The sequence below is a fragment of the Geotrypetes seraphini genome, chromosome 16 (genome assembly GCF_902459505.1).
Source record: "Geotrypetes seraphini chromosome 16, aGeoSer1.1, whole genome shotgun sequence".
Lineage (NCBI taxonomy): Eukaryota > Metazoa > Chordata > Amphibia > Gymnophiona > Dermophiidae > Geotrypetes > Geotrypetes seraphini.
The window spans coordinates 14,789,064-14,805,879 of record NC_047099.1 but is presented as its reverse complement, the minus strand read 5'-3'; the positions used below and the strand labels follow the sequence as shown (position 1 = coordinate 14,805,879).

Below are 16,816 nucleotides of genomic sequence, written 5' to 3'. Positions count from 1 at the left end.
TGGGGATGGAAGCTGAAATCGGCAGGGGGCTGGTGAGTCTTAGCTGGGGATGGAAGCTGGGAATCGGCAGGGGGGCTGGTGAGTATTGGGGGCTGGGGATGGAAGCTGGGAATCGGTAGGGGACTGGTGAGTCTTGGGGGCTGGGGATGGAAGCTGGGAATCGGAAGGGGGGCTGGTGAATCTGGGTGGCTGGAGATGGAAGCTTAGCCTTGGCTAAATAAAATGTTTAAATTTAAAAAGCTCTTTCATTAACAATGGATCGAATCGAATCGAAAAATCGAGTCAACAGGGTGAATCGAATCGAATCAAATCAAAATATTTTTCTCTGAATCGGGCAGCACTAGTTTGCTGCTCTGCTTGCTGACCATGTGTAATTCTCTCTGGGCTGAAACCTGAGCCCAGGACATATGAGGAATACCATTTGAAACGGACCCAGATGAACAGTATAAGTTAAGCCAGAAGCTCCATGCGTTCTGTGAGACATTAAGAGGAGTTTTTGAATGTTTTTTCTCGCTTGTGTTTATGAGGGCGAGGACTGGAAGTATTGAGAAATTTATTTTTGCCTTTTTATGTTTTCTGCTTGGAACTGGTGTGACCCAGGGAAGTGGTTACAAAACCTGAACTGGACTTTCCAAAGTAAAAAGACTGTGAGAATTATGCTGGTTTTTCTTTTGGGTAAGATTTAAACAATAACTGGTTTTCTTCAAGGCTGCTTATTTTGCTGGTCATAGAAACATAGAAGATGATGGCAGAAAAGGGCTACAGCCCATCAAGTCTGCCCACTCTGCTTACCCACCCCCTGTCTATGCCCTAATGACCCAATTTCCTTATCTTGACCCTCGTAGGGATACCACATGGGTATCCCATTTATTCTTAAAGTCTGACACGCTGTCTGCCTCGATCACCTGCACTGGAAGCTTGTTCTAATGATCAACCACTCTCTCTGTGAAGAAATACTTTCTGGTGTCGCCATGAAATTTTCCGCCCCTGAGTTTGAGAAGGTGCCCTCTTGTGGCCGAGGGTCCCTTGAGAAAGAAAATATCATCTTCCACTTCGACACGTCCCGTGAGGTACTTAAATGTTTCGATCATGTCTCCCCTCTCCCTACGTTCCTCAAGAGTGTAGAGCTGCAATTTGTTCAGTCTCTCTTCGTACGAGAGACCCTTGAGCCCCGAGATCATCCTGGTGGCCGTCCGTTGAACCGATTCAATTCTGCGCACATCTTTACTGTAATGTGGCCTCCAGAATTGCACACAGTACTCCAGATGAGGTCTCACCATGGCCCTGTACAATGGCATTATGACTTCAGGCTTTTGGCTGACGAAACTTCTATTGATACAACCCAATATCTGCCTTGCCTTAGATGAAGCCTTCTCCACTTGATTGGCAGTTTTCATGTCTGCACTGATGATTACTCCTAAATCTCGTTCTACTGAAGTCCTAGTTAAAGTTTCTCCGTTCAAGAAGTATGTCTTGCATGGATTTCCACTTCCGAGGTGCATGACCTTACATTTCTTAGCATTGAAGCCTAGCTGCCAGGTTGAGGACCAACTTTCCAATGTAAGCAGGTCCTGCGCCATATAATTCTGTAAACTGCATTCACTTACTATATTACATGGTTTGGCATCATCGGCGAATAGTGTTATTTTACCTTGAAGCCCTTGAGTCAGATCCCCTATGAATATGTTGAAAAGGAGTGGACCCAGGACCGAGCCCTGCGGCACTCCACTGGTCACCTCCGATGTTTTAGAGAGGGTACCATTAACCACCACCCTCTGAAGTCTGCCACTCAGCCAATCATTGACCCATGCAGTTAGTGTCTCTCCTAACCCCATCGATTCCATCTTGCTTAGCAGCCTGCGGTGTGGGACACTGTCAAAAGCTTTACTGAAGTCCAGGTACACGACGTCCAAAGACTCTCCCAAGTCCAACTTTCTTGTTACCCAGTCAAAGAAGCTGATGAGATTGGATTGGCAGGACCTACCCTTGGTGAATCCATGCTGACTGGGATCCCGAAGATTCCCTTCATTCAAGATCGTGTCCAATTTGCTTTTAATTAGTGTTTCCATGAGTTTGCACACTATTGATGTGAGACTCACCGGTCTATAATTCGCAGCCTCTGCCCTGCAACCCTTTTTATGCAGAGGAACTACATTAGCTAATTTCCAGTCCAGGGGAACTTTCCCCTTACTTAGGGAGAGATTGAATAGCTCAGCCAACGGTTTCGCCAGGACATCGCTCAATTCTCTGAGCACTCTTGGGTGCAAATTGTCTGGTCCCATGGCTTTGTTCACCTTGAGTCTTGCCAGTTCACTGTAAACTTCACCTGGTGTGAACTCAAAATTCTGAAACGGGTCTTCTGTGCTTTGTGTTGCCTTCAACTGCGGACCATGTCCCGGTGCCTCACAGGTGAAGACTGAGCAGAAGTATTCATTCAGTAGTTCGGCTTTATCGGAATCTGCTTCCACATAACTTCTGTCTGGTCTTCTAAGGCGTACTATCCCGCCTGTGTTCCTTTTTCTGTCACTAATATACTTGAAGAAGGATTTGTCCCCCTTTTTAATGTTTTTTGCCAGAATTTCTTCCACTCGAAGTTTTGCCTCCCTAACTGCCATTTTGACCGCTGTAGATCTGGTCCTATATTCGACTTTTGCCTCTCTTTTCTCCATGCGCTTGTAGGAGAGAAACGCTTTTTTCTTCTCCTTAATGAGGTGCGAGATCTCCGCGGTGAACCATTGGGGTTTATTGTTTCTTTGTCGTTTATTTACTGATTTTATGAAGCAGCTAGTTGCTTCATGTATAGTTGATTTCAGTGTTAACCACTTAGCTTCTACATCATCGGTCTCCGCTTGGTCCTGCAGCGTCTGATGGACGAAATCTCCCATGCGTGCGAAGTCTGTGCACCGGAAATTGAGTACCTTTGTTTTCGTGTTTGATCTAGGGAAGCCTTTCCTAAGGTTGAACCATACTATGTTGTGGTTGCTGGAGGCTAGCGTATCTCCTACTGAGACCTCTGAGACGCTTTCCCCGTTGGTGAGTACCAGGTCGAGGATCGCCTGGGCCCTAGTGGGCTCCGTTACCATTTGTTTGAGGCGTGCTCCCTTTATGGAGGTTAAGAGCCTCCTGCTACCGCTGGTTGTCGCTGAAAATGAGTTCCAGTCTGCATCAGGCATATTGAAGTCCCCTAGCAGTACAGCTTCTCCTCGTAGAGTGATATTCTCTATGTCTTCAATTAATTCTGCGTCCATGTCTTCCAGTTGTCTTGGGGGTCTGTTTACCACACCTAGATACAGGCATTTTTCTCTGCCTCTTGCCAGGTTTACCCAGAGGGACTCCCCGGTGTACTTGACATCTGTGATCCTGGTGGTTATGATGTCCTCTTTAATGTATAGAGCTACCCCCCCTCCTAACCTGCCCTCTCTGTCCTGACGAAGTAGATTGTAGCCCGGTATAGCCATATCCCACCCATGTGAGTCCGTGAACCAAGTTTCAGATATTGCCACCACATCTAGGTCGGCATTCCTTATTTCAGCCTCCAATTCTAGAATTTTGTTACCTAAACTGTGTGCATTGACATACATGGCCCTCCATATCTTGTGTTTGCTAAGTCCCTGTGAGGCGTATCCTACCCGAGTCGGTGTGACTCCCAAAGAACTGTTTGCAATATGGGTACTTACCATGGACATGGAAGCAGAGTTTCGACTCACCTCATCAGGATAATTCCTTTCTGCACTAATATGTGAATGGGTACCCTCCCCCGACTTACCTAGTTTAAAGCCCTGTGAAGCAGGCGGGCTAGTCGGTGTCCGAAGACGTTCTTACCCCTACTGGTCAGATGGAGTCCATCTGGTCTGTTCATAAAACATTGTAGCCAAAAGACCTCCAGGATTGGAGGAAAATTTTCTTTATTCCACATTACGTTTCTTGCTGGGAAACAGCCTGACCCACAGGTCTAGGGCGGGGCTGCTCCCTCAGCACTGCACAGGGAAAAACCCTGGTTTTGAATGTGAGGGATTTTTATTTTTCCGTTTTACTGATTTGGTAAGTTTATAAGAAGTGCCAAAGCTTGAATGCTGGGTCCTGTTTATAAATTTGCTTAGCCCGGAGGCACTCCAACTGTTTTGTTATATTTGCTCGATTATGCCATCTGACATGACTGTGAATTGAATTATTATTTCCAATTAAAGGAAACATTGGCTTTGCTTTTGAAACTGTGTGGTTTGGTTCCTTTTGGCACCAAGTGAAAAGCTTAGCGGGAGTACACCAGTGGGCCTGGGAGCCACTGGCAGGATCCGGGTCACCAACAACTCTATTCCTTGTGGCACATGGCCCCAGGTAGGTCACACCGGCCTAGCCCAAGCGCCCCTTGACAAGTGGTTACTGGTGTCAGGATTCAAAAAATTGTTTTTGGATCACACTATTAACTTCACTGTATGTACTGTATATCCAAACAACTGAAAGTTGTTCATGATTAGGCCTATATACATAGTGTAAATAAAAGTATCCATACTTTATTAACCAACCTTGGAAGTTGGAAGTACTTTTTGGCTTTTTCCTATGTGTGTGGGTGGGGGTGGGGGGTGGGGGCGAGAAGAGGGTGAACCCACCTACTAACACTTCTTTTCTGCAGGTGGAGGCACCGAGTGGTGATCAACTGAGGGACCAATGGAGACTGGCTTTGGGGGACTCCAGCCAGGTTGGGCTCCGGAATCAGAGCAGACCTAAAGGGGGTGTTATACATGTACTCTTGTAAATTGCATATTGTCCAGAATTACACGTGTAAATATTGGCTTTCTAAATTCATATATATGTAAATCAAGAAAAGAATTTCTAAAATATATGTAAATCAAGAAAAGAGTTTCTAAAATAAGACTGGTAATCACTGTTCTCTCTCAGCTGATCAGGGGATGGGGATGGAAGGGGGGAGGTGTTTCAATATTGTGTTTTCGATCACTAGGGAGATGCATGTTCCCTAGCATCCTGCAGAGCTTGCTTGTGATTTGAAAAATATAATAGTGAAATAGTGCCCCCCCACTGGCAGGCCTATAGATGGAGGACTGCAACTCAGAGGGAGCAGTGATGCTAATTTGTGTTATATTATGGTTTCATTTGTGCTAGAAAAATTTATCATGCATTAAAATTGTTAATACACATTTATTTTATTTGTATTTATTTTAAACATGTTTACACTGCTTAAACCTAATGAATGAAATGCACTGCAATGGAAAAAACATTTTTAATCTCCTCCAAACAAGAGACATAATGAAGAGAAACATAACAGAAAGTAACTACAGTAATAAGCTATAAAACAGAGGTCCTTCAATTGATTACAATTTATTTTCAATTAAATAGGCTTTAGTATATGGCTGTTGTGTATCTCAGCAGTAATGGGGTCTACTGTCTATCAGTCAGTCTGATTATTACATGTATGGTTTTTTTTTCCTTTTGTAGCCATTATATAACTCATGTATATTTTAAGTTTTGAATAGAATGTCATAAAACTTTTAAGAGCAAGTAATGTTGTATGATCTGGGATTATTCAGAAAATACAGGGAGTACTGAGATTATTATAGAATGTTATTAGTCCAACTCTCGAGAATTCTTTGCCTCTTCTTCTAGAAAGATCTGTTCTAACTTCCAGTCTTCTCTTATAACCTTTCTTTTTCAAGATGCCATCTACATTTTTTGTATTCTAGAGCAGTGGTTTCTAAACCTGTCCAGTTGGGTTTTCAAGATATTCCTAATGAATGCAGATGAGGTAGATTTGCATATAATAGGGGTGACAGGCATGCAAATCTGCTTCATGCATATTTATTAGGGATATTTTAAAAACCTGACCAGCTAGGAGTCCCCCAGGACAGATTTAAGAACCACTGTTCTAGAGTAACCTTTAGTTGTGGATGGACACCCCGCATATTCCAGCACTTCCTCCATATGCCTCAAACAGATCATAAGAACATAAGAATAACCTTACTGGGTCAGACCAATGGTCCATCTAGCCCAGTATCCCATCCTCGTGGAGGTCAATCCAAATCACAAGAACTTGGCAAAAACCCAAATAGTAGCAGCATTCCATACTACCATCCCATGTCTGTCTCAACAACAGAAAATTGTCCAAACCTTTTTTAACTGCTCTTACCACATCTTCTGGCAAAGTGTTCCAGAGTAGAGAATGACACAGTGACAAAATTCATCACCGTTCCCGTCCCCGTGGATAACCACGGGAAATAATCCCATGTCATTTTTTAGTGTCTATTTCAACCTCGGTCCTTCTACACCAGCATTCTTCAAAGCAAAGCTTGCGGGTCAGTGGTTGTGCCCAATTATACTCTGATTCTTCCCTCTCTCCTTAAAGAATGACATGAAGATGGTTTCCCGCGGTTATCCGTGGGGACAGGAACGATGATGAATTTTGTCACAGTGTCATTCTTTATTCCAGAGCTTAACTATTCTCTGAGTGAAAAAATATGTCCCCCTATTGATTTTAAAAGTATTACTCTGTAACTTCATTGAGTGTCCCCTAGTCTTTGCAAATCTTGATGCAGTAAAAAATTGATCCACTTGTACCCTTTCTATACCACTCAAGATTTAGTAAACTTCAATCATATCTCCCCTCAGCCATTTCTTTTCCAAGCTGAAGAGCCCTAACCTTTCTAGTCTTTCCTTATAAGAGAAGAATTCCATTCCAGGGTGTGCCCTCCAACTCCAGACTGCCAGGTGCCATTCCTACTCCCACGTCATATCTAGCTATTGGAACCAACTGTCCCCCCACCCCCATCAGATCCCTTAATGGACTCCTGAACTTTAGGAGAGCAATAAAAGCCTACCTCTTCCCATAAATACCTTCTATATAAGTTAACGGAAGAGAACAACTATATCTTAACTTAAAAATGATCAGACTGCATGCTAACTTTGACTCTCTATATATGTCAAACAAAGATGACCTAAAACTACTGTACTGTACACATGTAAATTCTCAATTTGTTTGTCTACACATTATGTATGTCAACCTTGTAACTTGTTCTGAGCTTGCTGGGGAGGACATGATGCTACCATAACTAGCAGTGCCGATTAAAGGAGGCATTGAAAGAAACAAGGAGAGGGAAGCAGTGAAAAGGAATTCTCATTTTGCAAGGCAATGCGCCTACTCACAGGGCTGACAAAACAATTGATGTTTTGATGGAGCTGGGGTTTCAGTGCCTAGACCATCTACCCTACTCATCAGATATTGATCCATCTAACTATTTTCTGTTTGCAAACCTTAAAAAAGAGTTTGAAAGTGCAACAATTTTCAAGTGATTTGGAGGTGATTGCAGCAGTGCAGCATTATTTCAGTGACATCAGAGTATTTTTGGGAAGGGTTACAGAAACTTCAGACACAATGTGCCAAGTATGTTGAACATAGGGGTGAATATGTGGAATAACGTGTAAGTTTAATAGCTCCACATCATTCCCTTCTTGGCTGGACTGAGACCTTTTCAGCACCTCTTCATTGGTCTGACTAATTTATCTTGTTACAAACAAACCAAAACTGCAGATATGTACAACGGTGTAGGCAAAATTTATTGTGACAACCAAATTATATCTAAAAACCTTTTTACCAAACAGGGGACCCAACACGGTCCGTGTTTCAGACAACCTTCATCAGGGGTCCTATTAAGTACAAATGTAACACAAAATACAATATTAAAAACATATAAAACAATATTAAGAATAATAATAAAAGGTTAATGGTGAGATTGCAAATAAAAAAACAAAGATGAAAAGTTTTTAATATTGTATTTTGTGTTACATTTGTACTTAATAGGACCCCTGATGAAGGTTGTCCGAAACACGGACCGTGTTGGGTCCCCTGTTGGTAAAAAGGTTTTTAGATATAATTTGGTTGTCACAATAAATTTTGCCTACACCGTTGTACATATCTGCAGTTTTGGTTTGTTTGTTCCTGGTTGGTTTTTTTACTGCAGACAAAGTTGGAACTCCCTTCTCCCTTTAAATTATCTTGTTAACCATCCCTTTTCTAATAATTCCCAGCATCTTGTTTGCTTTTATGGCTGCTGCTGTACATTGGGTAGAAGGTTTCAACATATTGTATATAATGACACCCAGTTCTTTTTCTTGGGCTCTAAGCCCCCCAAGGTGGACCCTAGCATCTGGGAACTATGATTTAGGTTATTCTTCCCAATGTGTATCATTTTGTATTTGCCCACATTAAATTTTATTTATTTTTCTATACCGTTCTCCCAGGGGAGCTCAGAACGGTTTACATGAATTTATTCAGGTACTCAAGCATTTTTCCCTCTGTCCCAGTGGGCTCGCAATGTACTGGGGCTATGGGGGGATTAAGTGACTTGCCCAGGATCACAAGGAGCAGCGTGGATTTGAACCCAGAACCTCAGGGTGCTGAGGCTGTAGCTTTAACCACTGCGCCACACTCTACCACCTGGGCGCCCAGTCTTCCAATTTCCTAAGATCTGCCTGCGATTTTTCACAATCTGCATGCATTTTCACAACTTTGAACAGTTTGAGATGACGTCCCATTGCCCTCATCATATTGAGTGCAAAAACTATTTGAGACTACCTTTGAATCCCTGGGCCCCAAAGTCTGGAATAGCTTATCCCTATATTTTCATCAGGTCCCCTCCTATTACAGCTTCAGGAGCATGCTAAAGATTTATCTTTTCTTCTTATAATGACTAATCACTATTCAATATGCTCTCTAGAATCTAATTGTTATGCCAAATCTTTTAAATGGAATGGGTAATAGCCATACAGCAGGGGCATTTTAAGAAATTTAGGGATATGTGGGAGCCATTAACAAAATACTGTACAGAATGAATATTATTTTCCCTTTTGTTCATGCATGTCCAGGTTGGGGAAGGGGGAGGGAATATTTTATGATTTCTTATGCTTAAGAACAATTGTTGGGTATAAGGGAGGGGGGATATTTGATGTGCGTTATACTTTGATGGTATATTAAGTGATGTTAAAGTAAAAATGATTGTATCTTGTATTACACTTATTGAAAGTTTAAAAAATGAATAAAGATTAAAAAAAAATCAAATTGTTAATGTAATAGCTGATCCCAAATCTTAATGTATGTTTCAATGATTCCTTGTTGAAAAATGCATTATATAAAAAAACTGTATGGTACATAGAATGGATAGTTGCACAATAAACAGTCACTGGCAAATTCTATTAGTCTGCCTAAAGTTAGGTGCGTACATTGGCACATCTAGTCGATACAGGTGCCTAACTTTATTGATTAATAGGCCAATAATTGGCATTTAACATCTCATAATTGTCTTTAATTTGACTTAATTGAAAATTAGGCACCTAACTTGAAAAACAATTCTATAAAAGTAACCATCTAGTCCAATGCACCAATCTAAAAGTGGATGTGGTTAAGGGCAGATCATATGGAGGGAGAGAGTGTGGTGAGGTGGTTAAAGCTACAATCTCAGTACCCTAAGGTTGTGAGTTCAAATCCACACTGTTGCATGTGATCATGGGCAAGTCACTTAATCCCCCCATTACCTCAGGTACATTAGAGAGATTGAGAGCCTGGCAGGACAGACAGGGAAAAATGCTTGAGTAAACCATTCTGAGCTCCCCTGGGAGAGCAGCATAGAAAATTGAATAAATAAATGTGCATTTTTTTTAGTTAGGAGCCTCTTTGTGAATTATGTGTCATTGGTGGTACTAAGAATGATTCTGTAAAGTATGCCTAACTTTTATAGAATCACGCTTTGCACCACTCTAGTTAGCATTTAAATTTTAGGTGCTCTTTATAGAATCAGGCCTTGAGCATTCTTATATTTTCATTACATTGTTAACATTTTATGACCTTTTTAACTGCCTGTATAAACTCCTTATTCCGCATGCTGTAGACTATGGGATTCATTAAAGGAGTCACAATAGTATAGAGTACAGCCACCATCTTATCCACATAGAATGGATGGTTCCCCAAGGGTCTTATATACATGTACATAGCACAACCAAAGAACATTGTGACCACAGTGAGATGTGAGGCACAAGTGGAAAAGGCTTTGCGACGGCCAGATGAGGAAGGAATTCTTATTATGGTTTGTATAATGAAAGCATAAGAGATACAGGTGAAGGAAAAGGTAGCAAGTAGCGCTAGTGAAATGGATAGAGAACTGGTCATTTCAGTTGCAAAATCTCTCACACATGCGAGTTCCAGCAAGGGTCCTGTATCACACAGGAAGTGATCAATCTCATTGTCTCCACAGAAGGGAAGCTGGGATATTAAACTTATGGGTACCATAGACCAGAGGAACCCAGAGATCCAGCATGAAGCTGCAAGGCTAGAACATATCCTGCTGCTCATCAACACATTGTAGCGGAGCGGTTGGCAGATGGCTAAATATCGATCATAGCCCATGACAGTGAGAAGAAAACACTCAGTTGTACCTAAGGAGAAGAAAAAAAAATACTGTAGGAAGCAGCCAATGAAGGAAATATAGTTAACTGTGGACAGAAAGCCATATAGCATTTTCGGTATAGTGCTAGATGTGTACCAGATTTCGACAAAAGACAAGTTTCCAAGAAAGATGTACATGGGCTTATGAAGAGTAGGGTTGTACCACACCAACATGATGATCATTATATTTCCAACCAATGTGAGAGTATAAATGCCTAAGAAGATCAGAAATAGAATAATGTCTGCTCCTTCATTTATAGATAGTCCATGAAGAATAAAGTCTTTCACTTCTGTTTGGTTTCCTCCATGCATCCTTCCAATGTTCAACCTATAAACAGAAAGATCAATATTAAGAGAAAGAACAATATTATTAACACTCAATTAAAAAACAACAACAACATTTAGATCACTTAAAATTTTATATCACTTCCTTTCCAGTTTCCCTCATGATTCCTGGCATTTATTTTCAGCTGTTATATAACAAGAAGTTTATTCATGTTCGTGTAATTGAATTCTTTGGTAGTGATATTCAGGTGGCAGAGTCGGTATTTCTACAAATGCTGGCTTTCTTCTGCTAAATTAGTTCAGGGTGTTCAATATTGGCTCCCTGGAGCTGATGCACAGGAACTGAATATCTGTGTACTCAGTGGCATGGCAGGAGTTACCCAAATAGATGCCCAGTTAACTTAGGACAGCTTTTTTGTTCCACCTCAACTCCATCCCTGGCCTTCCCCAATATTTGAAACAACAAATACAATATTTTAATTGACTCATCATTATACATTACCTTCAAAAGTTGAATAAATTGTTAAGGCATGCTGACTCATTCATATTAAGCTGTGTCTTTCTATGTGGTCATACGAGGGATGCTGGAAAGTCCTCAGCCCAACCAATAAAGCTGGGGCAGTCTACACAGAGGGCTATACACTTAGAGGGGCATAATCAAAACATACATCTAAGTCTGATTTGGATGTAGGGCACTACTCGCATAAAGACGGTAGTGGGAAAATGTCCATTCTCGAAAAGTACATCTAATTTTTTTTTTTTCCGGAAATCATCTCTCTGTACATCCAGGCATTTGATCATCCAGACCGACCACTATGTCTATCTTTATAACACATTCTCGACCAAAAAATTGTCCAAGTCCCAAACTCCCAGAACAAGACCTTTTGGACATGAGATGGGCCAGCATTGTGATGTACTGGCTACCCATACATGGTAACAGAGCAGAGGAGCACTTTATAGGGAACTGCTGTGAACTTCACAAAACAGGTGCCAGATAAATATCTCACCAGAACCCACTATAAATATCTCACCAAAACCCACTATACCCACCTGTCTACAACCCCAATAGCCCTTATGGCTGCAGGTGGCACCTATACGGCAATACAGTAGGCTTTGGTGTTTATTTGGTGGTGAATAGAGGTGCCAGACCAGTGAACCCCATGAAGTGTTGTCACTATCTACAAATGCAAGTTATAAGACACTTTCCGATGAGTATTTCTACTGTACTTAACCCAAGGATGAACTTGTGGTCAGATAAGTTTTGTTTCTTAAGAAGGAGCACAAACTTGCAGAAAAAAAATATCAGGTGATGTGTGTTAGCACATAAACAAGTGCTACCAACTGCCATCAGCAGCAACTTTGTGACCACCAGCAACCACTGGGTCAGCAAATATCAGCAACCGTCAGGACGCATCTGGACAAAGGACCTGACCACAGAAAACCCATAAAAGAACAGTAAACTCTCCAAATATGGGCACAGGAACAAGGGGGCAATATGGAAAGGACAGTATAGGAGAATTTTTGTACCAATTGAAATAGTCCTGGGCTGGTACAGGATGTATGGTTGTAGACCAAAATAAAGCCTATATAATGGCCACTTCTTCCTGTTTTAGACAAAGATAAATCCATACAGCCAGACTCTGTCGGCTTCTGTCTGTCTGTTCTCTCCATTGCATTTCCAGGTTGATAATACAACCTTATTATTGGTATGCTTCCGCTTATATTTTATATATTCTGCTTACAAATAAAAGTATTGTCTGATTTGGAAATACATTGCACGTCTTGTCTCGGTCATTCCCTTAGCCAGGAGAAACAGTGAAGGGCTAAGCAGCGACTCTTCAGTGGACTCACATTTTCCACCATTAATGTAGTGGTTAGAGTGGCTTATGGGCCTGGGACCTGCTCTCTAAGCTTCAGAAGCCCCTTCCCCCTCAAGACTACTTAAGCCACCTCTGTGCAGCTCTACTAGGCTTTCCTGTAGCAGGTGCTGATGTTCCAGAGGCACGTATGTATGTTTTTATTCTGACCTTTGAGGGGGTGCAAAGGGGTCAGTGAACATGAGGGGAAATTTAGGGGGTCTTTACTTTGTCTCTGCAATAGTTATCTTATCACTTTGGATACCTTTTTGGCACTTATACCTGCTTTTACATCGTCTAACTCATAATGTATAAGTTTCACCTAGGAAATAGAAACATAGAAACATGACGGCAGATAAAGGCCAAATGGCCCATCTTATCTGCCCATCCGCAGTAACCATTATCTCTTTTTCTCTCTGAGAGATCCCACGTTCCTATCCCAGGCCCTCTTGAATTCAGACAGCGTCTCTGTTTCTACCATCTCTTCCGGGAGACTGTTCCACACATCTACTATCCTTTCTGTTTAAAAGTATTTCCTCAGATTACTCCGGAGCCTATAACCTCTTAACTTCATTCTATGCCCTCTGATTGCAGAGTTTCCTTTCAAATGAAAGAGACTCGACTCATGCACATTTATATTACGTAGGTATTTAAATTCTCTATCATATTTTCCTTCATATCTCCCCTCATCAAACATTTGATTATCCCTGCAGGACAACTAAGTCTAGGTCAGCCCACATCCTGCTCACATCCCACCCTAACCACTCCTCCAGAAATGCTCCTTTCAGCTCTGGGCACAGTGGGATTCAGAGGCCTAAAATGTCCCTGGATACATCCAAAAAGCCATTTCAAATTATCGGCACTTGGATGACCTGTCTTTTAGGATGACCAAGTGCCAATTTGGCTGGGTTTTTAGACGTGTTTATATTTTGATTATGAGCCCCTTAGTCCACTGATTTTCCACAGAAAAATACAGAATGAAAAAATTGGAAAATCGTTGGACTCACATGTATAGCCCTCGATGAAGACTGCCCCAACTTTGATGATTGGGCTGAGAACTTTTCAGTGGCTCCATGTATAATTTGTTGTAGTATAGCTTCAATCATTTTGTATGGCACTGTCATCAGGATCAGAGGTCTATAATTACCAGTATTACCCCAGGAGCCCTTTTACAACATTGACACTACATTGGTTACACATTACTAGTCACATTTTTGAGTCAGGAGTGGATGCTGTCCTGTCCTGGTAGTTTGTTGCACTTGAGCTTCTCAGTTTGTTCTGTTACAGCTTCTAGATTTACAGTTCCCCAGAAACTGCGGACATTTTAGGGGGAAAATAATGTTTACATGGTCATGAATGTAGATTTAAGAAGAAACAGCTCCCATATGTCCAATCTTGAATGATTTTTTTTTTATCATAGTAACATAGTAAATAATGGTCCATGCAGTCTTCCTATCATACCCATCAAAAATTCATGATTACATTAACGTGTCTCTTCTTTGATATGCCTGGAAAACAGACTGCAAAGTCCACCTGGCATTGTCCTAGGCTCCAAATGCTGAAGTTGCTGTCCAAGCTTTCTCTAGCCGCAGGATATCTTCCACAAGACTGGCTATTACAGTAGTTGATATGAATTTGAATTTTGAAATAGAATCTGATGGACAGTTTTTCAAATTTTGGAAGATGGGTTTAACTTGGATACGTTATAAAGTTATACTAGCCCTGATGTGCCTGAAGGATCAGTTCCAGGGATTATGACATAAAAGAAGTTGCCTCCGCTGGGTCAGACCAGTGGTCAATCTTGCCCAGTGGTCCGCTCCCGCGGCGGCCCATCAGGCCTATCACCTGTGCAGTGGTCCCTGACTATTTCTATAACCTACCTCAGCTCCTATCTGTACCCCTCAATCCCCTTATCCTCTAGGAACCTATCCAAACCTGCCTTGAATCTCTGTAGCGTCCTCTGGCTTATCATGGCCTCCAGAAGCGCATTCCATGTGTCCACCACCCTCTGGGTAAAAAAGAACTTCCTAACGTTTGTTCTAAACCTGTCACCCTTTAATTTCTCCAAGTGCCCCCTTGTACTTGTGGTTCCCCACATTGTGAAGAATCTGTCCCTGTCTACCTTTTCAATGCCCTTCAGGATTTTGAAGGTTTCTATCATGTCTCCTCTAAGTCTCCGCTTTTCCAGGGAGAACAGCCTCAGCTTTTTCAACCTGTCAGCATATGAGAAGTTTTCCATAACCCTTATCAGTTTAGTCGTTCTTCTTTGGACTCCTTCAAGTACTGACATGTCCTTCTTAAGGTACGGCGACCAGTACTGGACACACTACTCCAGATGCGGGCGCACCATTGCACGATACAGCGGCATGATGACTTCCTTTGTCCTGGCCGTGATACCCTTCTTAATGATGCCCAACATTTTATTTGCTTTCCTTGTGGCCGTCACGCATTGTGCTGAAGCCTTCATTGTTTTGTCTACCATCACCCCCAGGTCTCTTTCAAGGTTACTTATCCCTAGCAGTGATCCCCCCATTTTGTAGCTGAACATTGGGTTATTTTTCCCTACATGCATGACCTACATTTCTCTATGTTAAAGCTCATCTGCCACTTTATTGCCCACTCCTCCAGTATCGTTAGGTCTCTTTGCAGGTCCTCGCAGTCTTCCAAGTTTCCAATCCTGCTGCAGAGTTTGGTGTCATCCGCAAATTTTATAACCTCACATTTTGTTCCCACCTCCAGGTCGTTAATGAATATATTGAACAGGAGCGGTCCCAGCACCGACCCCTGCGGAACTCTGCTCGTGACCCATAGCCAGTCTGAGTAATGGCCCTTTACTCCTGGAGGCTATGAGGGACTGTTTCATGGAACAGCTGGTCACGGAACCAACACAGGGAGATGCTACTCTTGACCTAATCCTCAACGGGCTAGGGGGACCCGCAAAGGAGGTGGCGGTGCTAGCATTGCTAGGAAACAGCGATCACAACATGATTCAGTGCAAGCTAGAAAATGGAGCATCAAAGGTGATAAGAACCACAACGACAGCACTCAATTTCAGAAAAGGGAATTACGATGCCATGAGGAAAATGGTGGGAAAGAAACTCAGCGGCAACTCAGGGATGATGGAGACCGTAGAAAAAGCCTGGTCTCTATTCAAGGTCACGGTACACGAGGCACAGAACCGATACGTCCCCATGTTCAGGAAAGGGTGCAAAAAAAATCGAGCAAAAAACCCGGTGTGGATAACAAATGCAGTGAAAAAGGCGATAAGTGACAAGAAAGCATCGTTCAGAAAATGGAAAAAGGACCAAACAGAGGAGAACCAGAAGGAGCATAAAAGACACCAAAGGGAATGTCATCGAGTGGTTAGGAAAGCAAAAAGAGAATATGAGGAGAGACTGGGGGGGAAAGCAACAAATTTCAAATCATTCTTCAGGTATGTAAAGGGGAAGCAACCGGCCAGGGAAGAAGTGGGACCATTGGATGATGGTGACCAGAAGGGAGTGGTAAAGGAGGGAAAAGAGATCGCTGATAGGTTAAATAAGTTTTTCTTGTCAGTCTTCACGAGAGAAGACACATCCAATATTCCAGAACCCAAGGAGATCATAAGTGGGGATCAGGGTGAAAAGCTGGTCCAACTAGAGGTAAGACAAGAGGATGTCCTCCGACAGATTGACAGACTAAAGAGTGACAAATCACCGGGTCCGGACGGCATTCACCCAAGGGTACTCAAAGAACTAAGGAACGAAATAGCGGAACCACTTCGCCAAATATGTAACTTATCCTTAAAAACTGGGGAGAAACCGGAGGGCTGGAAAATAGCAAATGTCATGCCCATCTTTAAGAAGGGTTCAAGAGGTGACCTGGGAAACTACAGGCCGGTGAGCTTGACCTCGGTTCCGGGAAAGATGATGGAAGCACTGGTTAAGGACAGCATCTGTGAACACATAGAAAGCAATGGACAGTTGAAGGCGAGCCAGCAAGGCTTCTGCAAGGGAAGGTCGTGCCTCACAAACTTACTGTACTTCTTTGAGGGAATAAACCGCCAGATGGATAAAGGGGAATCCATAGACATCATTTACCTTGACTTCCAAAAAGCCTTCGACAAGGTACCCCACAAACGGCTGCTTAAGAAGCTGTGGAACCACGGGGTGCAAGGGAATGTCCACCGATGGATCAAAAACTGGCTAGCAGGCAGGAAACAGAGGGTTGGAGTATAAATGTAGAGTATAAA

At 42.4% G+C, this 16,816-nt stretch overlaps 1 protein-coding gene across 1 annotated transcript in view; it reads right to left on the bottom strand.

The window, feature by feature from the left end:
- Positions 1–9,832: 9,832 nt before the first annotated feature.
- Positions 9,833–16,816, bottom strand: part of LOC117349716 (olfactory receptor 6-like) — a 42,462-nt gene continuing 35,478 nt past the window's right edge. Inside the window, exon 2 of the mRNA XM_033923308.1 lies at positions 9,833–10,772. Within this exon, the coding sequence (XP_033779199.1) occupies positions 9,833–10,772 (940 nt within the window). The remainder of the gene's footprint in view (positions 10,773–16,816) is intronic.